This window comes from Rhinopithecus roxellana, chromosome 20, assembly GCF_007565055.1.
Source record: "Rhinopithecus roxellana isolate Shanxi Qingling chromosome 20, ASM756505v1, whole genome shotgun sequence".
In the NCBI taxonomy this organism is placed as follows: domain Eukaryota; kingdom Metazoa; phylum Chordata; class Mammalia; order Primates; family Cercopithecidae; genus Rhinopithecus; species Rhinopithecus roxellana.
In genome coordinates this window covers 74,441,274-74,462,358 of record NC_044568.1, presented here as the reverse complement: position 1 = coordinate 74,462,358, position 21,085 = coordinate 74,441,274, and the positions used below count along the sequence as shown (strand labels likewise).

The window sequence follows — 21,085 nt, the reverse complement described above, 5'->3', positions numbered from 1 at the left end:
AATAAGCTTACCCTGTTGCAATAATGTCAGCCAGCTGAGGTGTGTTCGGTGCAATTTTGATGGTGACCGTTTCAAAGTAGAGGTGCTCTTTCTGAGCGTGGATGGTGTATGTCCCTGTGGTTATGTTCTCAAGGCGGAATGAGCCATCAGCTTTTGTTTTAACTGTAAAACAAAAACACACAAACAGAAGATAAGCCAAAAACAACTGTGTATCCTTACATGTACACCAGAATACTTGAGACCAAAAGCTGCCATGTTTTCATATAGTCATCGGTTCCTTTCCATTTCTCTCTGTGGTCCAGAAAGAGCTCTGGCCAGCAGCCCAGGGCTGCTGTGTCAGCCCACCTTTGATTTGGTTATTCAGGGTGACAACTGCTTCTGGAACACCATCTCCTTCGGGTCCGTTCAAGACCCTCCCAGTGACGGAGAATCCCATGACGTGGAACACGGGCTAGAAAACAAAGAACAGGAAGAAGGTGCTCAAAGGTGCTCCTGTGCCAGAGCCACGAAGCCTCCTTCTGCTGCGCCGGCCATCGCCCACCATGTCTGCTCCTGCCGCCCAACTCCCAACCCTCAGTCCCCCAGTCCTGTGTGCCAGCCGGGCTCCCTCTCACTTTACCCACATCTGTCTTCTCTGTTCTGTTCCCAACACACTGCTGAGTGTCAAACAACAGAACAGAAAAGGTCTAGAGACTTACTTTCCTAGTTAAAAGGTCACTGACTCAGGCTTCTAAAAGCCCTCCACCCTTAACCCTGTGCCCTCTCCTACCCTCCAGATGCCCCCATTTTGGTGAACCACGTCTTACTCCAGTCTCCCAGGCACACCCCAGCATCACTTTGGACGCCCCCTCCCTGCTCCTCCAGCATCCATTACTCCTGCGGATTCCACCTCTGCAAGGTCTGACATGCCCCCTCCTCTCTTTCCACCACGCCCTGAACACAGGTCCTTATGAAATCCACCTAGGCCGGGCGCAGTGGTTCACGCCTGTAATCCCAGCACTTTGGGAGGCCAAGGCAGGCGGATCACTTGAGGTCAAGAGTTCAAGACCAGCCTGGCCAACATGGTGAAGCACTGTCTCCACTAAAAATAACAAAAATTAGCCAGGTGTGGTGGCAGGAGCCTGTAAGCCCAGCTCCTTGGGAGGCTGAGGCAGGAGAATCACTTGAACTCGGGAGGCGGAGGTTGCAGCGAGCTGAGATCGCTCCAGCCTGTGTGACACAGCAAGACTCTGTCTCAAAAAAAAAAAAAAAAAAGAAAAAAAGAAAAAAAAGAAATCCACCTAGACCACCCTCCTCCACTCCCATCACTGACTCACACGTGGTCCCATGCTCCGTGTCTGTGTCTGTGCCCCACTTGCCTGTGAGCAGCACACCTGTGCTTTCTCTGCAGTTACTGAGTTCCAGCCCTGATCTGTGTATCCTCAAGGTCACCACTGCCAACCCAGTTTAATATCTTCATCAAATTTACTAGTATCTGAAATGTCCTTGTTCGATTTCTTAATTGTCTCCCTCCCACTAGCTTGTTACCTCATGAAGACAGGGACCTTTTCTGTCTTAGTCACCTGGTACACAGCAGGCACTCAATAACTGACTCATGCATGAGTGAATGTGTGCAACAGCATCTGAGATGAAGCTTTAAATAACGAAATGACTTCCTTTTTATGCCAGTAGCCCCTTCTTCTTTATTTTTATTTTTAATTTAGTGTTTCAGCCAATGGTTTCTTAGTGATGGTCTCACATGACAGATATTCCTTCTTGATCTTTCCAAAAAGACATGTTTCATTCCATCTAACACCTACTTATTAATTCACATATGTACTCAACAAATATTTTTACTGGGCACCTACTATGTGCCAGGTGCTGAATCACATGTTAGGAAAACAGTAAAGGGTAAGACACTCACAGTTCTGGACCTCAGGGAACTTACAGGGCCCCATTCCCTGAAATTCATCATTTTCAAAATCTGTATTTGGCTGTAATCTGGGAATAGCTGCCTATGCTCACCAGCCCCCATCCTTCTCTGCAAGCCACGTGAAGCAAACTAAAGGCTTCATCTTCTCACCCTTCTCTTTCCCCTCCAGGGTGCAGGAGAATGGTCAAATACTCCACTGAATCTGAAAAAGCAGAGTCTGCACCCCACTGTGCATGTGACCTGAAAGCCCGCTCCTGCCAGTTTAAGCTATTTTAACACAGTACTTTCAAATGTAATATAAAAAGAAAATGATTAAAATATAATTTCTTCAATAATTCTAACACTGGGTGGTCCACTTAGGAGAGACTGTTATTTTCTTTTGGGATTTGCTCTAGCTAGCCAATTTTCTGCAATAACCATTTTCTACTTCTGTAATGAAAGGAGACATAAGTGAGATGAAAAATACATTTACCATCTATGTAAAGGTCTAGGCAGTTTATCAAGCCATGTATCACACTGCCCATTCCTACCACCACGGTCCAAGCTCTGCCAGTTCTCACCTGGTTTACGGCCATGGCATCCCAACTAGTCCCCCACTTCCACCCTGACACCCTGCAAACTCTCCTCAAGACAGACACCAGAAGGAACCGCTCCTCTGCTAGGAACCTTTCAGTGGCACCAATTCTCACCCATAGTTATAGGCAAAGTGGCCCACCAGGCCCTGCACAATCTGCCCTGTCACCTCCCTGAACCTCGCTCCACCTCCTCCTTCCTTGCTCATTCCCTCCACTCCAGCCACCCTGGCCTCCTTGGGGTGCTCCAGACTCTTTGGCACACTCCTGCCTCAGGACCTTTGCACGTGCTGTTCCCTCAGTCTTACACACTCTTCCTGCAGGAGTGAAGTATGGTTCTCTCGTTCTTTCCCTTCAGGTTGTTGCTCAAATGTCACCTTCACAGGGAGGACTTCTCAAAAACACCCTATGTACAACTGCTACCCCTGTCTCCACCCTGATACTGCACGACCTCCTTTCTTCCTTTATTTTTCTAGAGAACACTTATCACCTTCTACTGTACTTTCTAACTTATTCATCTATACATGCATGGACCCTTCCTGTCATTAGAACATGAAGTCTAGCCAGGTGCGGCGGCTCACACCTGTAATCCCAACACTTTGGGAAGCCAAGGCGTGCAGATCACTTGAACCCAGGAGTTAGAGAACAGCCTTGGCAACATGGTGAAACCCCATCTCTACGAAAAATACAAAAATTAGCTGGGCATGGTGGTATGCGCCTGTGGTCCCAACTACTCAAGAGGCTGAGGTGGGAGGATCACTTGAGCCCTGGAGGCAATGGTTGCAGTGAGCTGAGATCATACGACTGTACTCCAGCCTGAGCCACACAGTGAAACCCTGTCTTAAAAAAAAAAAAAAAAAATGAGGTCCACAGGGACAAGAATTTTTGCCTCTTTTGGTCACGGCTGTATCCCCAGTCCTGGAATGGTGCCTGAAATATATGTCACCAGCACTCAATAAATATATTTCACTGAATGAGGAGATTTAACTAGGAATCCAGCTCTCTACAATAACGACATCATGTGCAAGAATATAATACCAGATTGCACTTTTTCCAACAGCCCTTCCAGAAAAAATAATCGATTTTTTTTTTTAAACATGTTTGCAACACCTGTGCCTAGGGATGGGAACTCAAACACCTGTCCCTCCAGAAGACAGGAAAGCCTTACCTCGATTTTCAGGCTGTCATGCTCCACTGTGAAGTCAAGTCTGGAAGGCGCCACATCAAAGGTAATCCTCTCCCCTCGATAGAACGGAATCTGGAAGGAAGAGTCTGTTAATCACTAAGAACCACGAACATGATCAATCAGCAATATTAATACTCGATCTAGCAGCCCACAAATGACAAGGGGTTCAAGACAAGCCAAGAGAAATGCTCATCATAACCATTGCAGATTTAAAAAGAGGAAGCCTTGCCCTTTTTGTAGCTATTACTAAGGGGTGAGTGTCTCATCTGAAGTTACTTCTTAACAGCGTTTACAGAGAACTGCAGGCCAACCATTTTTTCTTTTAACACCCAAACAGCATTGGCTTTTACTGTATCATGAGAGTCCCAGACATAAACAGAACAGAAATCTGCTTCACTCACCACTGTGTAGCCCCCACTTGGCAAGGAGTAGAAGGAGAACAAGCCATCTTCTCTGGAGACCGTGTAACACAAATACACCAGACTCTCGTCTTGGTGTTGGAACCCAGGCACTGGTGAGACATTGCAGCCCAGGACATCCTACGCCAGGGGGAAAAAAAGACAAGACTTCCTTTTCCATTTACATGTTCTGAATACCATCAATTAGCCACATCATAGGAAAATTTCTGTAAGTTTCACGTCAATATATGTATTTCTGAAATCTAAGACACATTAATACAGATAAAAGGAACAAAAATCTTGACATTCAAGTTATAAAGTTAAAAACTGCCACAGTCTTCTCAGGAAATATGACATGACTGTCCTTCCTTATAATGGGTCATCATTCTCCAAATAAGGAAACGGAGGCTCAGGAAGGTAATGTGACTGGCCCAGGGTCACACAGCTAGGAAGAGGCATTTGTTTAAACCTGAGATTTGTTTAAACCCAGGTCTGATTTCAAAGCCTGTGTACCTTCCATCACATACCACTGCCTCTCAGTGTAGATGTGCAATGTCTTGTGAGTCAACAGAGACACATGATATTCTTGATTTTTTTTTTTTTTTTTTTTTGAGGCAGTCTCACTCTGTCACCCAGGCTGGAGTGCAGTGGTGCGATCTCAGCTCACTATAACCTCCACCTCCCAGGTTCAAGCAATTCTACTGCCTCAGCCTCCCGCGCAGCTGGGACTACAGGCATGTGCCAACACGCCCGGCTAATTTTTTTGTATTTTTAGTAGAGACAGGGTTTCATAATGTTGGCCAGGCTGGTCTAAAACTCCTGACCTCAAGTGATTCACCCGCCTTGGCCTCCCAAAGTACTGGGATTACAGGCCTGAGCCATCACACCCGGCCTGAGACACATGATATTCTTAAGTGTTAAAATGATAAATCAACCCAGACCTGCATTTATTAAAACAGTATGTTCTGGTCTATAATCCCCCACCCTCCTACCCTTCACACCATCTCCTTTGTTCTTTTCTTTGCTTACCTCTTTAGTTACTAAAGAAGAAAAGAGAAGAAACTTCACCCCTTTCATGGGCTCCCCATCACTTCGGACAGAGCCAGACACATTGTAGCCAGCAACTATGAGGGGACTGGCCGCATTGGCATTGGAGTTGGTTACACGCACTGTGGTGCTTGCCTATAACAGAAAAAGATTTTAACTGGTGAAAAAATAAACACTTGCAAAGTGTCTAACAACATGAGGACATGCTGAAGCTAAAATATTAACTGGGAAACGTAATCCATAAAATTGCTTATTAGGATGATCACTTTTTTTTTTTGAGACGGAGTCTCTGTTGCACAGGCTTGAGTGCAATGGGGCAACCTCGGCTCACTGCAACCTCTGCCTCCTGGGTTCAAGCGATTCTCCCGCCTCAGCCTCCCAAATAGCAGGGATGACAAGCGCCCGCCACCACGCCTGGCTAATTTTTGTATTTTTAGTAGAGACGGGGTTTCACCATGTTGGCCAGGCTGGTCTCGAACTCCTGACCTCAGGTGATCCACCCGCCTCAGCCTCCCAAAGTGCTGGGATTGCAGGCGTGAGCCACCGCGCCTGGCCCATTACTATTTTTCAATGCCCAAAATGAAGTCAAAGGAAATGTGCCAAAATGTAAATGACAATGATTTTATCTATACGGTGGCATTTTACTTATATACTTTTCCACCTTCCAAAATTTCTAACTTTGTTTCCACCGCTTTATATTCCTCTACATGTTCCAATTTTTTTTAATGAGCGTATTTTGTTTTTCGATGTTTAATGATACACAGTGTTAATTGAAGATTAGCCTAAAGCTGCCTTCTTACATATTTTAAGTTTGGCCTAAAGGTTTCTCTGTACATAGTGCCAAGTCTCAACCAATTGCAGCAGCCATCCTTCAACTACTCACAGGCGGCCAGCTGTTCAAACCATGTGCAAATAAGACAAACGTCCAGCTGTAACCAATCCAACTGTTTCTGTCCCTCACTTCCGCTTTCTGTCCATCACTTTCTTTTTCTGTCCATAATCCCTTTGCAATCACACAACAGTGCCACAGTTGCTGTAAACCTATTCTGGCTCAGGAGGCTGCCCAATTGACAAACTGTTCTGTGCTCAATTAAACTCTGTTTAATTTGTCCTAAGTTGTTCTTTTCATAATACATGTATATTTTTAAACATTTTTGTTAAGGTACAATTTACACAAAGAAAAGTGCGCATATTCTAAGCACACGGCACAGGGCTTGTCACAAGCTGGGCACTGGTTACCCAGCAGAATAGCACCAGCAAGCCAGAAGTGCCCCCACACTTGCTTCCGGTCACTAACCCCCGGAGAAGGATAAACATTATCCCGACTTCTACCAACATGCTTTACTTTAAAATCCCAATCTCATATTAATAAACTCAGATTCTTCTATGCAGACAATTAACATACAATGTAAACCTTAAAATCTCTTCTATTTATAAATATGTAAGCCCTTTCATTTCGAATTTTTTTTTTTTTTTTTTTTTTTTTTTTTTTTGAGACAGAGTCTCACTCTGTCACCCAAGCTGAAGTGCAGTGGTGCAATCTTGGCTCACTGCTACCTCCACCGGGTCCCAGGTTGAAGGGATTCTCCCGCCTCAGCCACCCGAGTAGCTGGGATTACAGGCACATGCCACCATTCCCGGCTAATTTTTTTGTATTTTTAGTAGAGATGCGGTTTCACCATGTTGGCCAAGCTGGTCTCAAACTCCTGACCTCAAGTGATCTGCCCACCTCAGCCTCCCAAAGTGCTGGAATTAAAGGCATGAGTAACTGCGCCCAGCCTTGAATAAAATATTTTTAAATGTTGCTGCAGAAGAGAAAAACCCCCAAAACCAAAAGTCATAAACAGTAAGAAGAGACATCTAGGTGTGAAACTATCATCAATTATAAATGCATAAAACCTACAGAGTAAAAAAATAATAAAACCTATAGGGTAGAAGCTGAAATACTGATTCCAATGCTTCTTTAGCAAAAATGAGATACAGCCTCTATACTAACACAGAAGCTAACACGTCAAGATGTCCCTTAATCTTATTTTAATTTGGTCTTTCACAGCTATTACAGAACCTCACCTGGTAGGTGGAGTTCCTTTTTTGATCTTGGACTATAAACTATTTCAGTCAAATAAAACAAGATCTGCTAAAGAACACTTACATACCTTCTAACCAACTAAAGAAATTAAAAAAAAAAAAAATTCAAGATGATGGCATACCCCCAAGACCCCCTCCTCCCTCTTTCTCTAGAAGTCAGTATCATTTTGAACAGTGTCTGCTATTCCCATGTATGTCTTCATAATTTTTCTACATAAGACTGTATCCTCCCTATCCCTACTAAAAACAAAAAATTAACCGGACATGGTGGCAGGTACCTGTAATCCCAGCTACTCAGAAGGCTGAGGCAGGAGAATCGCTTGAACCTGGGAGGCAGAGGTTGCAATGAGCCGAGATCGCACCACTGCACTCCAGCCTGGGCAACAAGAGCAAGACTCCATCCATCTCAAAAAAAAAAAAGACTGTATCCTTAGCTAGGTAAAGTGGCACACGCCTGCAGTTCCAGATCCTTGGGAGGCCAAGGTGGAAGGATCGCTGAAGGCCAAGAACCAGAGGCTGTAATGAGCCACAAATATGTCACTGTACTCTAGACTGGGCAACAGAGCAAGATCCTGTTGCAAAAAAAAAAAAAAGACCGTATCTGGCCAAATGCACTGGTTTACACCTGTAATCCCACCATTTTGAGGGCCTGAGGCTAGTGGATCATTTGAGGCCAGGAGTTTGAGACCAGCCTGGCCGACATGGCAAAATCCCACCTATACTAAAAATACAAAAATTAGCTGGGCGTGGTGGTGCATCCCTGTAATTCAGCTGCTCAGGAGACTGAAGCAGGAGACTCGCTTGGACACAGGAGGCCGAGGATGCAATGAGCCAAGATCATACCACTGCACCCCAGCCTGGGCAACAGAGTAAGACTCCATCTTATAAAAAGAAAAAAAAAAAAAAAAAGACTGTATCCGTAAATGATGTTATCACAAGTATTTAAAATCATATTTCCTTCAACTCTATTTTTAAATGTAGTTACATTGATATATGTAGCTCTGGTTCATTCATTACTGCTGACATACAGCAGCCTACTGTATTATGGAACCCCAATCCATTCTTCTCTTAAAAGGCATTTAGGTTGTTTATAATATTTTGCTATTACAAACAAAGCTGCAATAAACATTCTCATACATTCTCCTTGGGCACATGTCCCACAGTTTCTAGAATGTTTAGTATATTTACAGATTTCTGTTTCAAGCTGAAAAAAGAACAAATAAATCTCATCAGGGCCTTCTGTTGTTGATTTAGTTTAAAATAGCTATAGTTAATAAAACAGATCTATTTCACAGCAGGAAGACAACACTGTCACCTAAAACTGAAACCAACACAAGCAACATCTGCTACAGTGAGGAGTTACACCTTATAAATAACCACCAAACTAATCAATGGCACCACTGGTTCTTCATCCAGCCCTGGAAAAACCATAAATTCTTTTCATATCCTAAATTGAAAAGCCCTGCATTTGTTCCAAGACCAGCATATTATTGGCATGGCTACAGACGTAGCTGTCACACTCACCTCTTTCAACGCCCAGGTTGGATGAGTCGCGAGGATTTCATAATCTCCAGGCAGAACTTTAAAAAATGCAAACCTAAGAAATACAAAATAACCATTTAGCTTTCTCCAAACCACCCAAGTATTTCTAATTTTAGGACTAATGTAATGTAATTTTATGACAAGAAAATAATGTTCGAATTATTGCAAGCTTGCCATTAGCTTGTTAAATGAGCATGAATGAAATTCAATCCTTCACTGTGCAAATCTGCATCAAAGAGCACTTATTGAGCACTTACTGTGTGCCAAGAGGGGTGCTCCATGTGCTGATAGGAAGCAGGAGGGCTTACATCTCCCTTAATCTCAAGGATTTCTGGCATAAAACCAGTCCTTGTAGCACAGCAGCGATCAGTCACAGAACATTCGACTGGGTTTGACAGAGGTGACAGGCATGAACTGACAAGGTGAAGGGGACAGAAGTGTCCAAGGGAACATGTGGGAAGGGAGAAGTAGGATGAAAAGAACAGAACAGATGCACAGGCTGAGGGGGATGCTGACACAAGATGATGCCAACGACACAGGGCAAGGTAAACCATGACAAACGTTGAATCCCACAGAAAAAGCCTTTAGAGAAACACAGATAAGCTATTCTGGGTTTCTGTACAAAGCAACTGAGATAAGAAACCAGCAGCTGATGAAAATTACTCTCCTAGCCATAGACAGACTAACACCAGAGTGAGCAGAGCTAAGGCTGGAAATGCTGCTGCCAGTATGCTAACATGTTTATCCCCTCAAATGTGTAAGGCAACTGACAAATTAGAAGGCTAATTTCAGTGAAATGAACTAGAAAATGCATTTCATTTCTTCTTCTGTGGTATTTTATTATATCAAATCTTGCCTGTAATAACTGGATAGGGCTTGGAAATCATGTTACTATAAAGTATTGTAGACTGAGCTTCTATTTCATTTTCATATCAGCCCAGTGCCACAAGTTTCACTGTTTCAGTCAGTGCAGTTGAAAGGTATTCAGAAGGCTCAAGACGCTATGTTTTTCTAGTAAGGTCAACACCAAACTACTAGCCCAGAAAAAAAAAATTACAGCTCCATATTCCTGCTACACACCAGGGCTGGAGAGGCACCAGTCAAGCAGAAGTAAATGTTATTTCAAAAATGAAAAGTAGTTTCAACAATAGTAACTTTAAAATTGAATAACCTACTGACAGACTCATTAACTTCTATTTTGCCATTTAGTCAGTTTGTATATTAACGGAGTTAGTAATGATTTGAACGCTTTCAGAATTATCAGTATGAACTATTCTGGCATTATTCTTGGCATGTCTGTTAACATTTACAACTCAACTATATACATCCATTAAATAAATGCTTTAAATCTGATTCAGCAAGATCCGTTAAGCATCAGTTCCGACTACAAAACAGTTTTGATATAATAATGATAATGATTTTTCTAATCATAACTAAGCTAACCTATTTGATCTAATATGCCAGGCAGCTTGAAGTAATAATATTAATTTCATCTTTCCAGTAACCTTAGGAGGTAGGTTCCACAATTATCTTCATTTACAAAAGAGGAAACTGAGGCACAGAAGGGTTAAGCATCTTGCCCCAGGTCAGCCAGCCAGCAAATGGGGGAGCTGGGATTTAAGCCCAGGCTAGCAGGCTCCAGAGCCAGGCTGAGCTCCTAAATGGAGACCCACTAAGCCCCAGGCCTTGAAGCAGGTGCTTTATGGGTATTAACTCTTTTTTTGTTAGTCTGAGACAGGGTCTTGCTCTGTTGACAAAGCTGGAGCACAGCGGCACATGATCACGACTCACTGTAGCCTCAACCTTCCAGGCTCAAGCAATCCTCCTGCCTCAGCCTCCTGAGTAGCTGGGACCAAAGGAGCATGCCACCACACCCAACTAATTTTTTTCCCCCATGGGACTCTGCTTGATATAATTTTTTAAATTATTTGTAGAGATCGAGTCTCCTTATGTTGTCCAGGCTGGTCTCAAACTCCTGAACTCAAGTGATCCTCCCACCCTGGCCTCCCAAAGTGCTGGGATTACAGGTGCAAGCCAATGTGCCTGGCCAGTATTAACTCATATTTAATCATCCCATCAATGCTAGGCCAGATGGGTCAAATGGCTTCCATTTCACACTTGCGGAATGCAGCACTCTGAGGGGCATGAACTCACCCAAAGTTAAGAGGATCGGAACCCAGGACTCCCTGAATCCAAACTCCCAAACCCAGCTCCATGACCCCTGTCACAGCCTGGCTCTAAGGCAAGACTGGGAGACAGGACGCTACTCACTTTCCGCCGGGCTGTGTAACTGTGGACTGGATCTTTGCTTCGGTCCCAGTGTTTCTCAGAGACACCTGAACTCCCGCAGGACCCAGGGGCTGCCCTTTGCTGAGGACCTGCCATGGAGAAGAAGGTTAGGGCCCACCCAGCAAAGTATCCTCCTCTCAAAGCACTGGCAATCCTGCTTACAACTCCCAGGTGGAGCCAGAAACCTTCTCATTGAATCCCATTGAAAAGATGATATAAATCATGGATATGTTTCCTGGGGATGAATAGAAGAGGGAACAGTAACAGTAAAATAAGACTCTCTGTTTCAATGAATCTAAGACATCATCAGTTATAGATATACCATTATTGGCCTGGCCAGGTGTGGTGGCACATGCCTGTAATCCCAGCACTTTGGGAGGCTGAGGCGGGCAGATCACCTGAGGTCAGGAGTTTGACACCAGCCTGGCCAACATGGTGAAACCCTGTCTCAACTAAAAATATAAGAATTAGCTGGGCGTCATGGCACATGCTTGTAATCCCAGCTACACGTGAGGCTGAGGCAGGAGAATCCCTTGAACCCAGGAGATGGAGGTTGCAGTAAGCTGAGATCACAACACTGCACTCCAGCCTGGGGACAGAGGGAGACTCCATCTTAAAAAAAATAAATAAGTAAATATACATAAAAATAAAAATATAAAAATTAGCTGGGTCTGGTGGCACATGCCTATAATCCCAGCTACTGGGAAGGCTGAGGCAGAACTGGTCGAACCCAGAAGGTAGAGGTTGCGGTGAGAGAGACTGCACTACTACTGCATTCCAGCTTAGGCTACAGAGTGAGACTCTGTCTCAAAAAAAAAAAAAAAAAAAAAAAGATTCACCATTATTGTGCAAACCATTGAGAAAGAAAAAGCTACCCAAGATCCCCATCTCAACAAGAAGCCCACATACAGCTGGGATGGAAGGGCCTCCCCTTCACCGCAAAGGCAGAGGAGAAACAAGCCCATCATGAAGAAAAGGACGGGAAGGAAGGAAGCACATCCCAACCTCAGGCACAGGGCGGGTGGAAGCAAAACGACTCTCCCCCGAGAATCTGACCCGTGGGAGCTGGGACACACACCCGTTAGCACTCTAAATTCATACCACCACGGCGGTCCAAAAAACTCTCAGAATTTAAATGATGGGAATCCTCCCAGGTGAGTGGCAGAAGCAGATGCACGCTGCCTCTGGAAGAAGCTGACTTCAGTTCACCCACAGGGACAGCAAGATGCCACAAGGCTTAGGGAGTGCATCCTTCCAACTCGGCATCCCTGTAAAAGGCCATCCCGGGCATAAACACTAACAGCGGCTGGGTGCATAGCACACACCTGTAATCCCAGCACTTTGGGAGGTGGAGGTGGGTGGATCACCTGAGGTCAGGAGTTTGAGACCAGCCTGGCCAACACAGCGAAAGCCAGTCTCTACTGAAAATACAAAAATTAGCTGAGCATGGTGGCGCATGCCTGTAATCCTAGCTACTCGGGAGGGTGAGGCAGGAGAATTATTTGACCCTGGGAGGTGGAGGCTGTAGTGAGTCAAGATTGCACCACTGCACACCAGCCTGGGCAATAGCTCTAGACCCTGTCTTAAAATAATAGACAAATAAATAAATAAATAAATAAATAAATAAATAAATAAATACACCAACAGCCTATGCTCTGGAAGCAGAGGGGATGACCAGCAACCTCAATCTCACTCCTAAGTACTCCTGCTGCGTTCTACACAGAATGAAGCACAGAGTTCACAGGCTCTCTTGCCGCTTTTCCATGGGTCCCCTATGGGATCAAAGTCCCCGGGTTAAAATATCCTGCATCTTTTAAAGAAAGGATTTACCATACATTATAGAGTGAACAGGAAAAATAATCAAGTTCCAAAGACAAACCTTGCCGTTCACAGAGAACCCAGTGAAGACAAAGTTGATGTCCCCGCCCTTTGTGCAGATGTCACTGACTCCATCCACATGGAGCTCCACGGTCATCGGCTCTGAGGGATGAAGCGGGGGAGGAAACAGGGGCACAAGACACAGAGGCAAGCTTAGTTGTGGGGTACAGTGAACCTAAGTAGAACTTAGGTTCTAAGTATTTTTATTGTTAAGTTTTCATTTTACTTTTGAACACTTAATACACTCGTGTTTCCAAATCCAAAGGTACAAAAAGGTATTCAGGGAAAAGTCTCTCTCTCACCCCTATCCCCCGAGCCTCCTGGTTTCCTGCCCCAGAAGGAACTCATGTTTAGAGTATGAAATAATTTTGCAACAGCCTTTCAGCCAAGTTGTATCTCAGAGTTCCAGTGAAAATTCAGTGAGCACCAAATAATTTTATTTATTGAATACTCATCACCAACCAGGCACTGAGCTAAGTGCCTTTAATCCTCACAATTATCTTAAGAGGCAGGCAGTAATAGCTGCAATTTAGTGAGGGGTAAATTAAGGCACAGGAAGGTTAAAGGAGCTCCCAAGATCACAGAGCTTCTGAGTGACAGAGCCCCAATTCAACCCTAAAAGTCTGGCTGTGGATTTGTTCCCTTACCAAGTGCATGAGCTCAGCCATGTTAAACCAGGACCACAAACTCCAAGGCCACAGGCGCCTCACAGGTTCAAAGTGAGCAGAGCATCCTCGGGGGGACTATGGCAAACTGAAAGGGGACAACCGCCACTCAAGTCTGCCAACCACTGCCATGCTTTGCCAGACCTTCCAACTTCTCCAAAAAACTGGAAATCTGGATTTGATATACTATCTCTTGATTTTTCAATATCAGCAATTAACTCCATTTTTTTTTTAACTGAAGAGTTCATCATAATAACGGTTAAGGTTGAGTTTTTGAAAGGTTAGGAAGAATGTGGAGTAATGAGTACAGAAAAAAATGAAAAACCATGAGATGAGATTTTCAGGTAAGATGAATTGCACACATGCTTGCACACGCATGTGCACACACACACATGCAAAGACTCCAATAAAAAATGGGCAAAAGACTTGAACAGGAACCTTACAAAAATAGCTAGCCCATGGCAAATAAACATAAACATACGAAAGTGTGCAACCTCATTGGCCATCAGAGGAATGTAAATCAAGGCTACAGTGAGATAATACCACACTCCCACCAGAAGGGCTAAAATTATAAAAGCTGACGATACCAAGTGTAGGCTAGGATGCAGAGCAATGGAAACCCTTGTACACTGCTGGGAAAGCACAAACTGGCGCATCCACTTTGGATGTTTGGAAACACCTAAAGCTGAACATGTATCAACTCTACGGCTCAGCAACTTTACGCCTGTGATACACTCAGCAAAAATGCAGACACACGTGTATCAAAATATACATACAAGAATATTCACAGGAGTGCTACTCTTCAGTGGCCAAAATTGGGAAGCAACCCAAATGGCCATTAACAGTAGAAGAGATCACTGATACAAAATATGAATATAAAATATAAATATAGGCCAGGCATGGTGGCTCACGCCTGTAATCCCAACACTTTGGGAGGCCAAAGCGGGCAGATCACTTGAGGTCAGGAGTTCGAGACCAGCCTGGGACAACATGGTGAAACCCTATCTCTACTAAAAATACAAAAATTAGCCAGGTGTGGTGGTGCACACCTGTAATCCCATCTACTCAGGAGGCTGAGGCACAAGAATTGCTTGAACCCGGGCAGAAGTTGCAGTGAACCGAGATCGCACTCCAGCCTGGGCAACGGAACGAGACTCAGTCTCAAAAAAATGAAAAAAAATAAATAAAATAAAATGTAAATATTTTATAAAATGTAAATCATTTTATATTTATGCATCAGAATTCTGAACAGCAAAGAGAATGAACTAGAGCTACAAATGATACAGATAATGCTCACAATGTTGAGTAAAAGAAACCAGATATTAAAAAGTACCCTGCATGATTGCATTTGTATAAAGTTCAAAACAGACCAAATGGACCTTTAATTTGTAGAAGGTCAGGGTGGTGGTCACCTGGGGGGGTGGGGCGGGATGGCTAATGAGCACCCAGGATGGGGACTTCTGGGGTGCTGGTGAAGTACTATCTCATCATCTGGATGGTGGATACATGGGTGTGTCCACTTAGTGAAAATTCATCCAGGGCACTTTTCTGAAAGTGTAATTCAATTAAAAAGCTTCTCAACAGCACCAGTTGTGGTGGGGGCGGTGGGATGTGGCAAACACAACACTCCTCCAGGCCACCAATCTGGACTTCTGCTTTGGCCATGAGCAGGGCTGCATTCCTCTCCAGCTTTCTGGAATGTACCAGCCAGGACCCCCCTCCCCGCCACCCCTGACTACAAACTGATAAAGAGATGCTCCCACAGAGCCAAATTAGCTGTCAAGCTGCCTAAGCTTCATTTTAGCCTTTGTGATGACAGGTGCTAAATTCTTCCTTGTCTAAGGCACAAGCAAGCCTGATATCAACAACGGTGGTCCCTACTCCTCTCCCCAGGCCATGGACTGGGGTCACTCACACCTGCTCTACTGAAACATCAAGAGTCTCTCCCTTTCAAAAATGTAAACTACATCAAAACAGACCCTCTCTTCTGATCTCAACCCTATCCCCAACTCTCCAGCTACGCTTGAAGGCAGTTATATGAAGAAAGTTTGCAGCTTTTGTTGGGAGGTGTGCAGAAAGGCTGTTTCTGAATACTGAGTGCTTGCTAATTACATGCCAGCCACTCTGAACACTCAGTATTGATGTATTAATCTTCCAAGTACAGTATAGTCCCTGTGGGGCAGGGAATATAACGACCCTAGCTCGACAGTGAGGAGCAAGGCTGACAGGGGGAAGTAACTTATCCAAGGTTACTTAACTGGTAAGGCTTAAGGCTGACAGTTTTCTCATCTCGTGGGACATAAATCTGGATTTTGATGACAAATCTCACCATGTTTAAATGTTTCAATTAATCCCATAAAAAATAAAAAAACTGAGGGGGCTGAAAAAAAAGCCATCCTGGGACAGGAACCAAGTCCCCACTCTTGGTTTCTGTACTGTTCTATAGTCACATAATGAGTGAAACCGCAAGGGAAGAGTTTCCAAAAAGGTACAAGAAAAGATGTCTATTTTTCAAAGGTGACAGAAAGCCTTAAGGTAGATTAAGGTATATCCAAACTCAACCAGAGTGATGGGGGCAGGGAGAGGAGGAATACAAACCCTCCTCCATACTGGAAATGATCCTTAATATTTTAATAGTTTATGCACTCTGCTAACCTAAATTAATATTTGGCATATCAGCTAATCTTTTACAAAGAATGTCTAGTCATTCAGTTAACTTACCAAAACTCCACCCGAGGGGAGGCTCAATCTTCAGAATGAAATCCCCCTAAAAGGAAAAAAAAGAAAATGTAATTTCAAGAAATGAGAATTGTGACTCTGGTTTAATTTATTTTAGTGTTATCATCCAAACTAAAATTTTTACACCGGAAATGAAATTCTAAGGGTAAGCCTTGTTCTTCTAAATGGTACTGAGCACTGCGATTCTCTTCAGATGCTACAAGCTGAAGTTGAACACCAGAAGTTTTCATCTGGACAATCAGAAGACAGTGCTGAAGCCCATTCATGAGTTCTAAAGACACTAGGTTCGGCCATTCACTGTCTTTTAATACTAAACATAAAGTCCCATTAAGCCCTCACATGCCTACAGTTGCAAAAGTTAGCATAGTTAGCATGTATCTTCAGGAACTAAAGTCACTTCTTAAAACTAGATTTGGCCAGGCACAGTACCTCATACCTATAATCCCAACACTGTGGAAGGCCAAGGCAGGAGGGTCACTTGAGGCCAGGAGTTCAAGACCAGCCTGAGCAACATATCAAGACCCTATCTGTACAAAAACATTCTTAAAAAATTAGCTGGGTGTGGTGGCAGGCGCCTAAAGTCTTAGCTACTTAGGAGGCAGAGGCAGGAGGATCACTTGAGCCCAGAGGTCAATGTTGCAGTGAACCATAATCACGCCACTGCACTCCAGCATGGGTAGCAGAGGCAGATCCTGTCTCTAAACAATACATTAACTTATTAATTCAATAAATAAAACAAAACTAGATTTTACTTATCAACCTGCTTTTTTTTTTTTTGAGACAGAATCTCGCTCTGTTGCCCAGGCTGGAGTGAAATGGTGCGATCTCGGCTCACTGTAACCTCCGTCTCCTAGGTTCAAGCGATTCTCCTGCCTCAGCCTCCCAAGTAGCTGGGACTACAGGCATGCATCACGACACCTGGCTAATTTTTTTGTATTTTAGTAGAGACGAGGTTTCACCATGTAGCCCAGGCTGGTTTCGCACTCCTGAGCTCAGGCGATCCGCCTGCCTCAACCTCCCAAAGTGCTAGGATTACAGGCATGAGCCACCACATCCGGCCTTCTGGTTTCTTGAGTCTGATACTGATACTATGTAAAAATTAAACAGATTTCAGGACAGACCCAGCTAGTCTACCTCTAGAAATCAATCCTATGCATTCTAGATGAATAGTTAAGTTCAAGAATATTTCCTGGTGTGTTATTTTAAAATTACCATTATTTTAAAATTGGGGAAAGTCTATATGCCCAAGTAGTTAAATAAATTACAGTTTGGGTTTGACTCTGACACACTATGCAGCGATTAAAAAGAAGGCAGTAGGCCGAGCATGGTGGCTCCTGCCTATAATCCCAGCACTCTGGGAGGCTGAGGTGGGCAGATCACCTGAGGTCAGAAGTTCAAAACCAGCCTGGCCAACATGGTGAAACCCCATCTCTACTAAAAATAAAAAAAAAAATTAGCTGGGTGTGCCGGTGGGTATCTGTAATCCCAGCTACTTAGGAGGCTGAGGCAGAAGAATCACTGGAACCCAGGAGGCAGAGGTTGCAGTGAGCCGAGATCACGCCACTGTACTCCAGCCTGGCTGACAGAGTGAGACTCCATTTCAAAAAACAAAAAACAGGCAGTAGATCTATCTATGCTAACGTTGAAAGCATGCAAGGGGAAAAAACCAAATATCCCTCTGGTGTTGAAAGCATTAACACAGGGGAAAAAATGAAACTGCAGAATAAATCCTATTGTTTGATTCTATTTGTATTAAAAACTATATCAAAATCAAAACTATGTATATTGACTTTTTGCAACTTCCTATGAATCTGTATTTCCAAATAAAAGGTTTATATGTGGGAGGATGGGATTATATAGATAGAGGTGTTTGTGGATACAAATCTATGTGCATGTGTGCTTGTGTGTATTTGCATATATGCATATGCATGTGTGTCCATGGATATCTGAATAACTAGAAAGCAAGTAGAAAGCAATCTGTTAGGATGCACATCAAAATGTTATAAGAGGGCCGGGAACAGTGGCTCACACCTGTAATCCCAGCACATTGGGAGGCTGAGGCAGGTGGTTCACTTGAGGTCAAGAGTTCGAGACCAGCCTGGCCAACATGTTAAAACCCCATCACTACTAAAAATACAAAAAAAATTAGCCAGGTGTGGTGGTATGCGCCTGTAATCCCAGATACTTGGGAGGCTAAGGAAGGCAAATGGTTAAACCTGCGAGGTAGGGGTTGGAGTGAGCCAAGATCACACCACTGCACTCCAGCCTGGGAGACAGAGTGAGACTCTACCTCAAAAGAAGAAAAAAAAAAAAAAAAAAAAAACTTTCTCAGAGGTTACCACTACAGAGGGAGGTAAAATTGGAGGGAAAAGGGTACAAATTTATTTCACATACTTCTAAAGACCTTGACTTTTTTTCACAAAGTTCATGAATTCATATACTACTTGTACAATTGTTTTAACAATACTTTAAGCTGCTTGCAAGTCACGGGTTCTATGAAATCAGAGTTTCTCAGCCCTGGCACTACTGACATCTGGGCTGTCGTGGGCAGCACTGTAGCACATTTAGCTCCATGCCTGGCCACTACTCACTGGGTAACTGTAGTGCACAGCCAGATGTCACAACAAAAACGTCTCTAGACATTGCCAAATGGCCCTAAAGACACAGAGAGCCACTGTATTCGTCAAGGCAGTTTGTAAGTTGTCTCCCTCCGAATGTGCCTAGGATTACCATATTCCACCAATAATTTACAAAACAGATGAGCATTTGCTAGTGTAGGAAAGGGTACAGTGAGTGCAGCCTGGTGAAGCACACTAGTGACTTCCCATCATAAGTGACAAGCAGTCGCCTCTTACCTTATCATACAAAGGGATCATAAAATAACCATTATTCGGGGCACAGTCTGTCTGGTATTTCAAAGTCCCATGCTTGGTGTACAGCTTTATCTGGAAAGGAAGGAAGGAAAACAGAAAACATAACATTGCCTTTGGGAATGAACTACACATGTTATACCTGAATATACTCAGTCAGTATGCATTTACTGAGGACCTATTATACGCCAGTTTTTAACACGGAGCATTACTGCGGACAGAGGGAAATCCGCAAAGTCTCTCCCAAATCATGTGACTCAATGTTTTTCAGATTAGAAATCACCTACAGCCTATTACAATGCCTTATTTTTCAATGCTTTTCTGTTTATTTTAGTGGCTGTCTCTAGGTTGCTCCTGTAAGTTTCTGGGTCTAAAACAAATTTGCAAACTTTGCCATTAGTAAGGTGCTTATTAACATGCAAATTCCTGGCTGGGTGTGGTGGCTCCTGCCTGTAATCCCAGCACTTCAGGAGGCTGAGGTGGGCGGAACACTTGAGGTCAGGAATTTGAGACCAGCCTGGCCAACAAGGTGTTGGCCTGTCTCTACTAAAAATACAAAAATAGTTACCAAGGCGTGGTGGCAGGCACCGATAGTCCCAGCTACTTGGGAGACTGAGGCAGGAAAATTGTTTGAACCCAGGAGGCGGAGGTTGCAGTGAGCCAAGATCATGCCACAGCACTCCAGCCTGGGAGACAGAGCAAGACCTCTGTCTCAAAAATAACAATAAAATAAAAGTAAAGTAAAATAAAATACAAATTCCTAAGGCCCACCACTGTTTCTCAACTAAAGGTCTGGAATGAGGGCCAGAGATCTTCCTTACTAGCTCTAAGTAATTTCAAACACATGGAGCAACGTTCATCTAGAAACTTAATTTTCTCATTACTTTCATTCTCAGAAGAAAAAGAGATTATTAAAATGACACAGATATTACGTGTCATTTTATTTAATATCTGTCCACTGCCCAAGGACTCTCTAAAACTCTTACATTCTGAGCATTACCAGACACAAAGTGTTAACCCAGTAAGATGCCCAAATACCGTCTGGGTCTTCCACGTGTCATGTGGCCTTGGGCAAGCTCATGTTTGGTTTCTTCAGGTGTTGACAGAGAGCCACTCCCTTTCATGTGGTTGTACAGATTCACATCAGCGCATACTAAACACCTGCTACAGAATATGGATTCAAAGAAAAATCAGTCTGTGGCCAGGCATGGTGGCTCATGCCTGTAATCCCAGCACTTTGGGAGGCCAAAGAAGGAGGATCACTTGAGCCCAGGAGTTCAAGACCAGCCTGGACAACATAGCCAGACCTCATCTCTACTTAAAAAAAAAAAAAAAGCTAGGCATGATGGCATGTGCTTGTAATCCCAGCTACTCAGGAGGCTGAGGCAGGAGGATCACTTAAGCCCAGGAGTTCAAGACCAGCCTGGACAACATAGCCAGACCTCATCTCTACTAAAAAAAAAAAAAAAAAATTAGCTAGGCATGATGGCATGTGCTTGTAGTCCCAGCCACTCAGGAGGCTGAGGCAGGAGGATTGCTTGAGGCCAGGAGTCAGAGGCTTTGGTGAGCTATGATGGTGCCACTGTACTCCAGCCTGAGCAACAGCATGAGACCCCATCTCAAAATAAAATAAAATAAAATAAAATAAATAGAAAAAGCAGCTTGTATTACTATTTAATATCTCTCTCTCTGAAGAAAAAGTCAACAGAGTGTAACAGGCAGGGAACACACTGGGCTCAAGGAAAATTTCCTAAATGTACCTGCATGGCTCAACCACTCTGAGGCTCAGTTTCCAAGCCTGTAAAAGGAAACAGTTGGATCTGATGCATCTAAAAGCCTCACCTCCAAAATGCTAACGCTCTGTGACCATGAAACAGACCATGACACAAGCTGCAATGA

General features: G+C 43.8%; 1 protein-coding gene across 2 annotated transcripts in view; it reads right to left on the bottom strand.

The window, feature by feature from the left end:
* LOC104668194 (nodal modulator 1) overlaps positions 1-21,085 on the bottom strand; it is a 64,246-nt gene that overhangs the window by 40,158 nt on the left and 3,003 nt on the right. For both annotated transcript variants that reach the window (XM_010370846.2, XM_030924560.1), the window contains exons 2-11: positions 19,172-19,261; positions 16,299-16,344; positions 12,914-13,014; positions 11,017-11,123; positions 8,728-8,800; positions 5,098-5,250; positions 4,072-4,209; positions 3,653-3,742; positions 346-451; positions 12-162 (exon numbers count right to left, since the gene is read on the bottom strand). In XM_010370846.2, the coding sequence (XP_010369148.2) occupies positions 12-162; positions 346-451; positions 3,653-3,742; positions 4,072-4,209; positions 5,098-5,250; positions 8,728-8,800; positions 11,017-11,123; positions 12,914-13,014; positions 16,299-16,344; positions 19,172-19,261 (1,055 nt within the window). The remainder of the gene's footprint in view (positions 1-11; positions 163-345; positions 452-3,652; positions 3,743-4,071; positions 4,210-5,097; positions 5,251-8,727; positions 8,801-11,016; positions 11,124-12,913; positions 13,015-16,298; positions 16,345-19,171; positions 19,262-21,085) is intronic.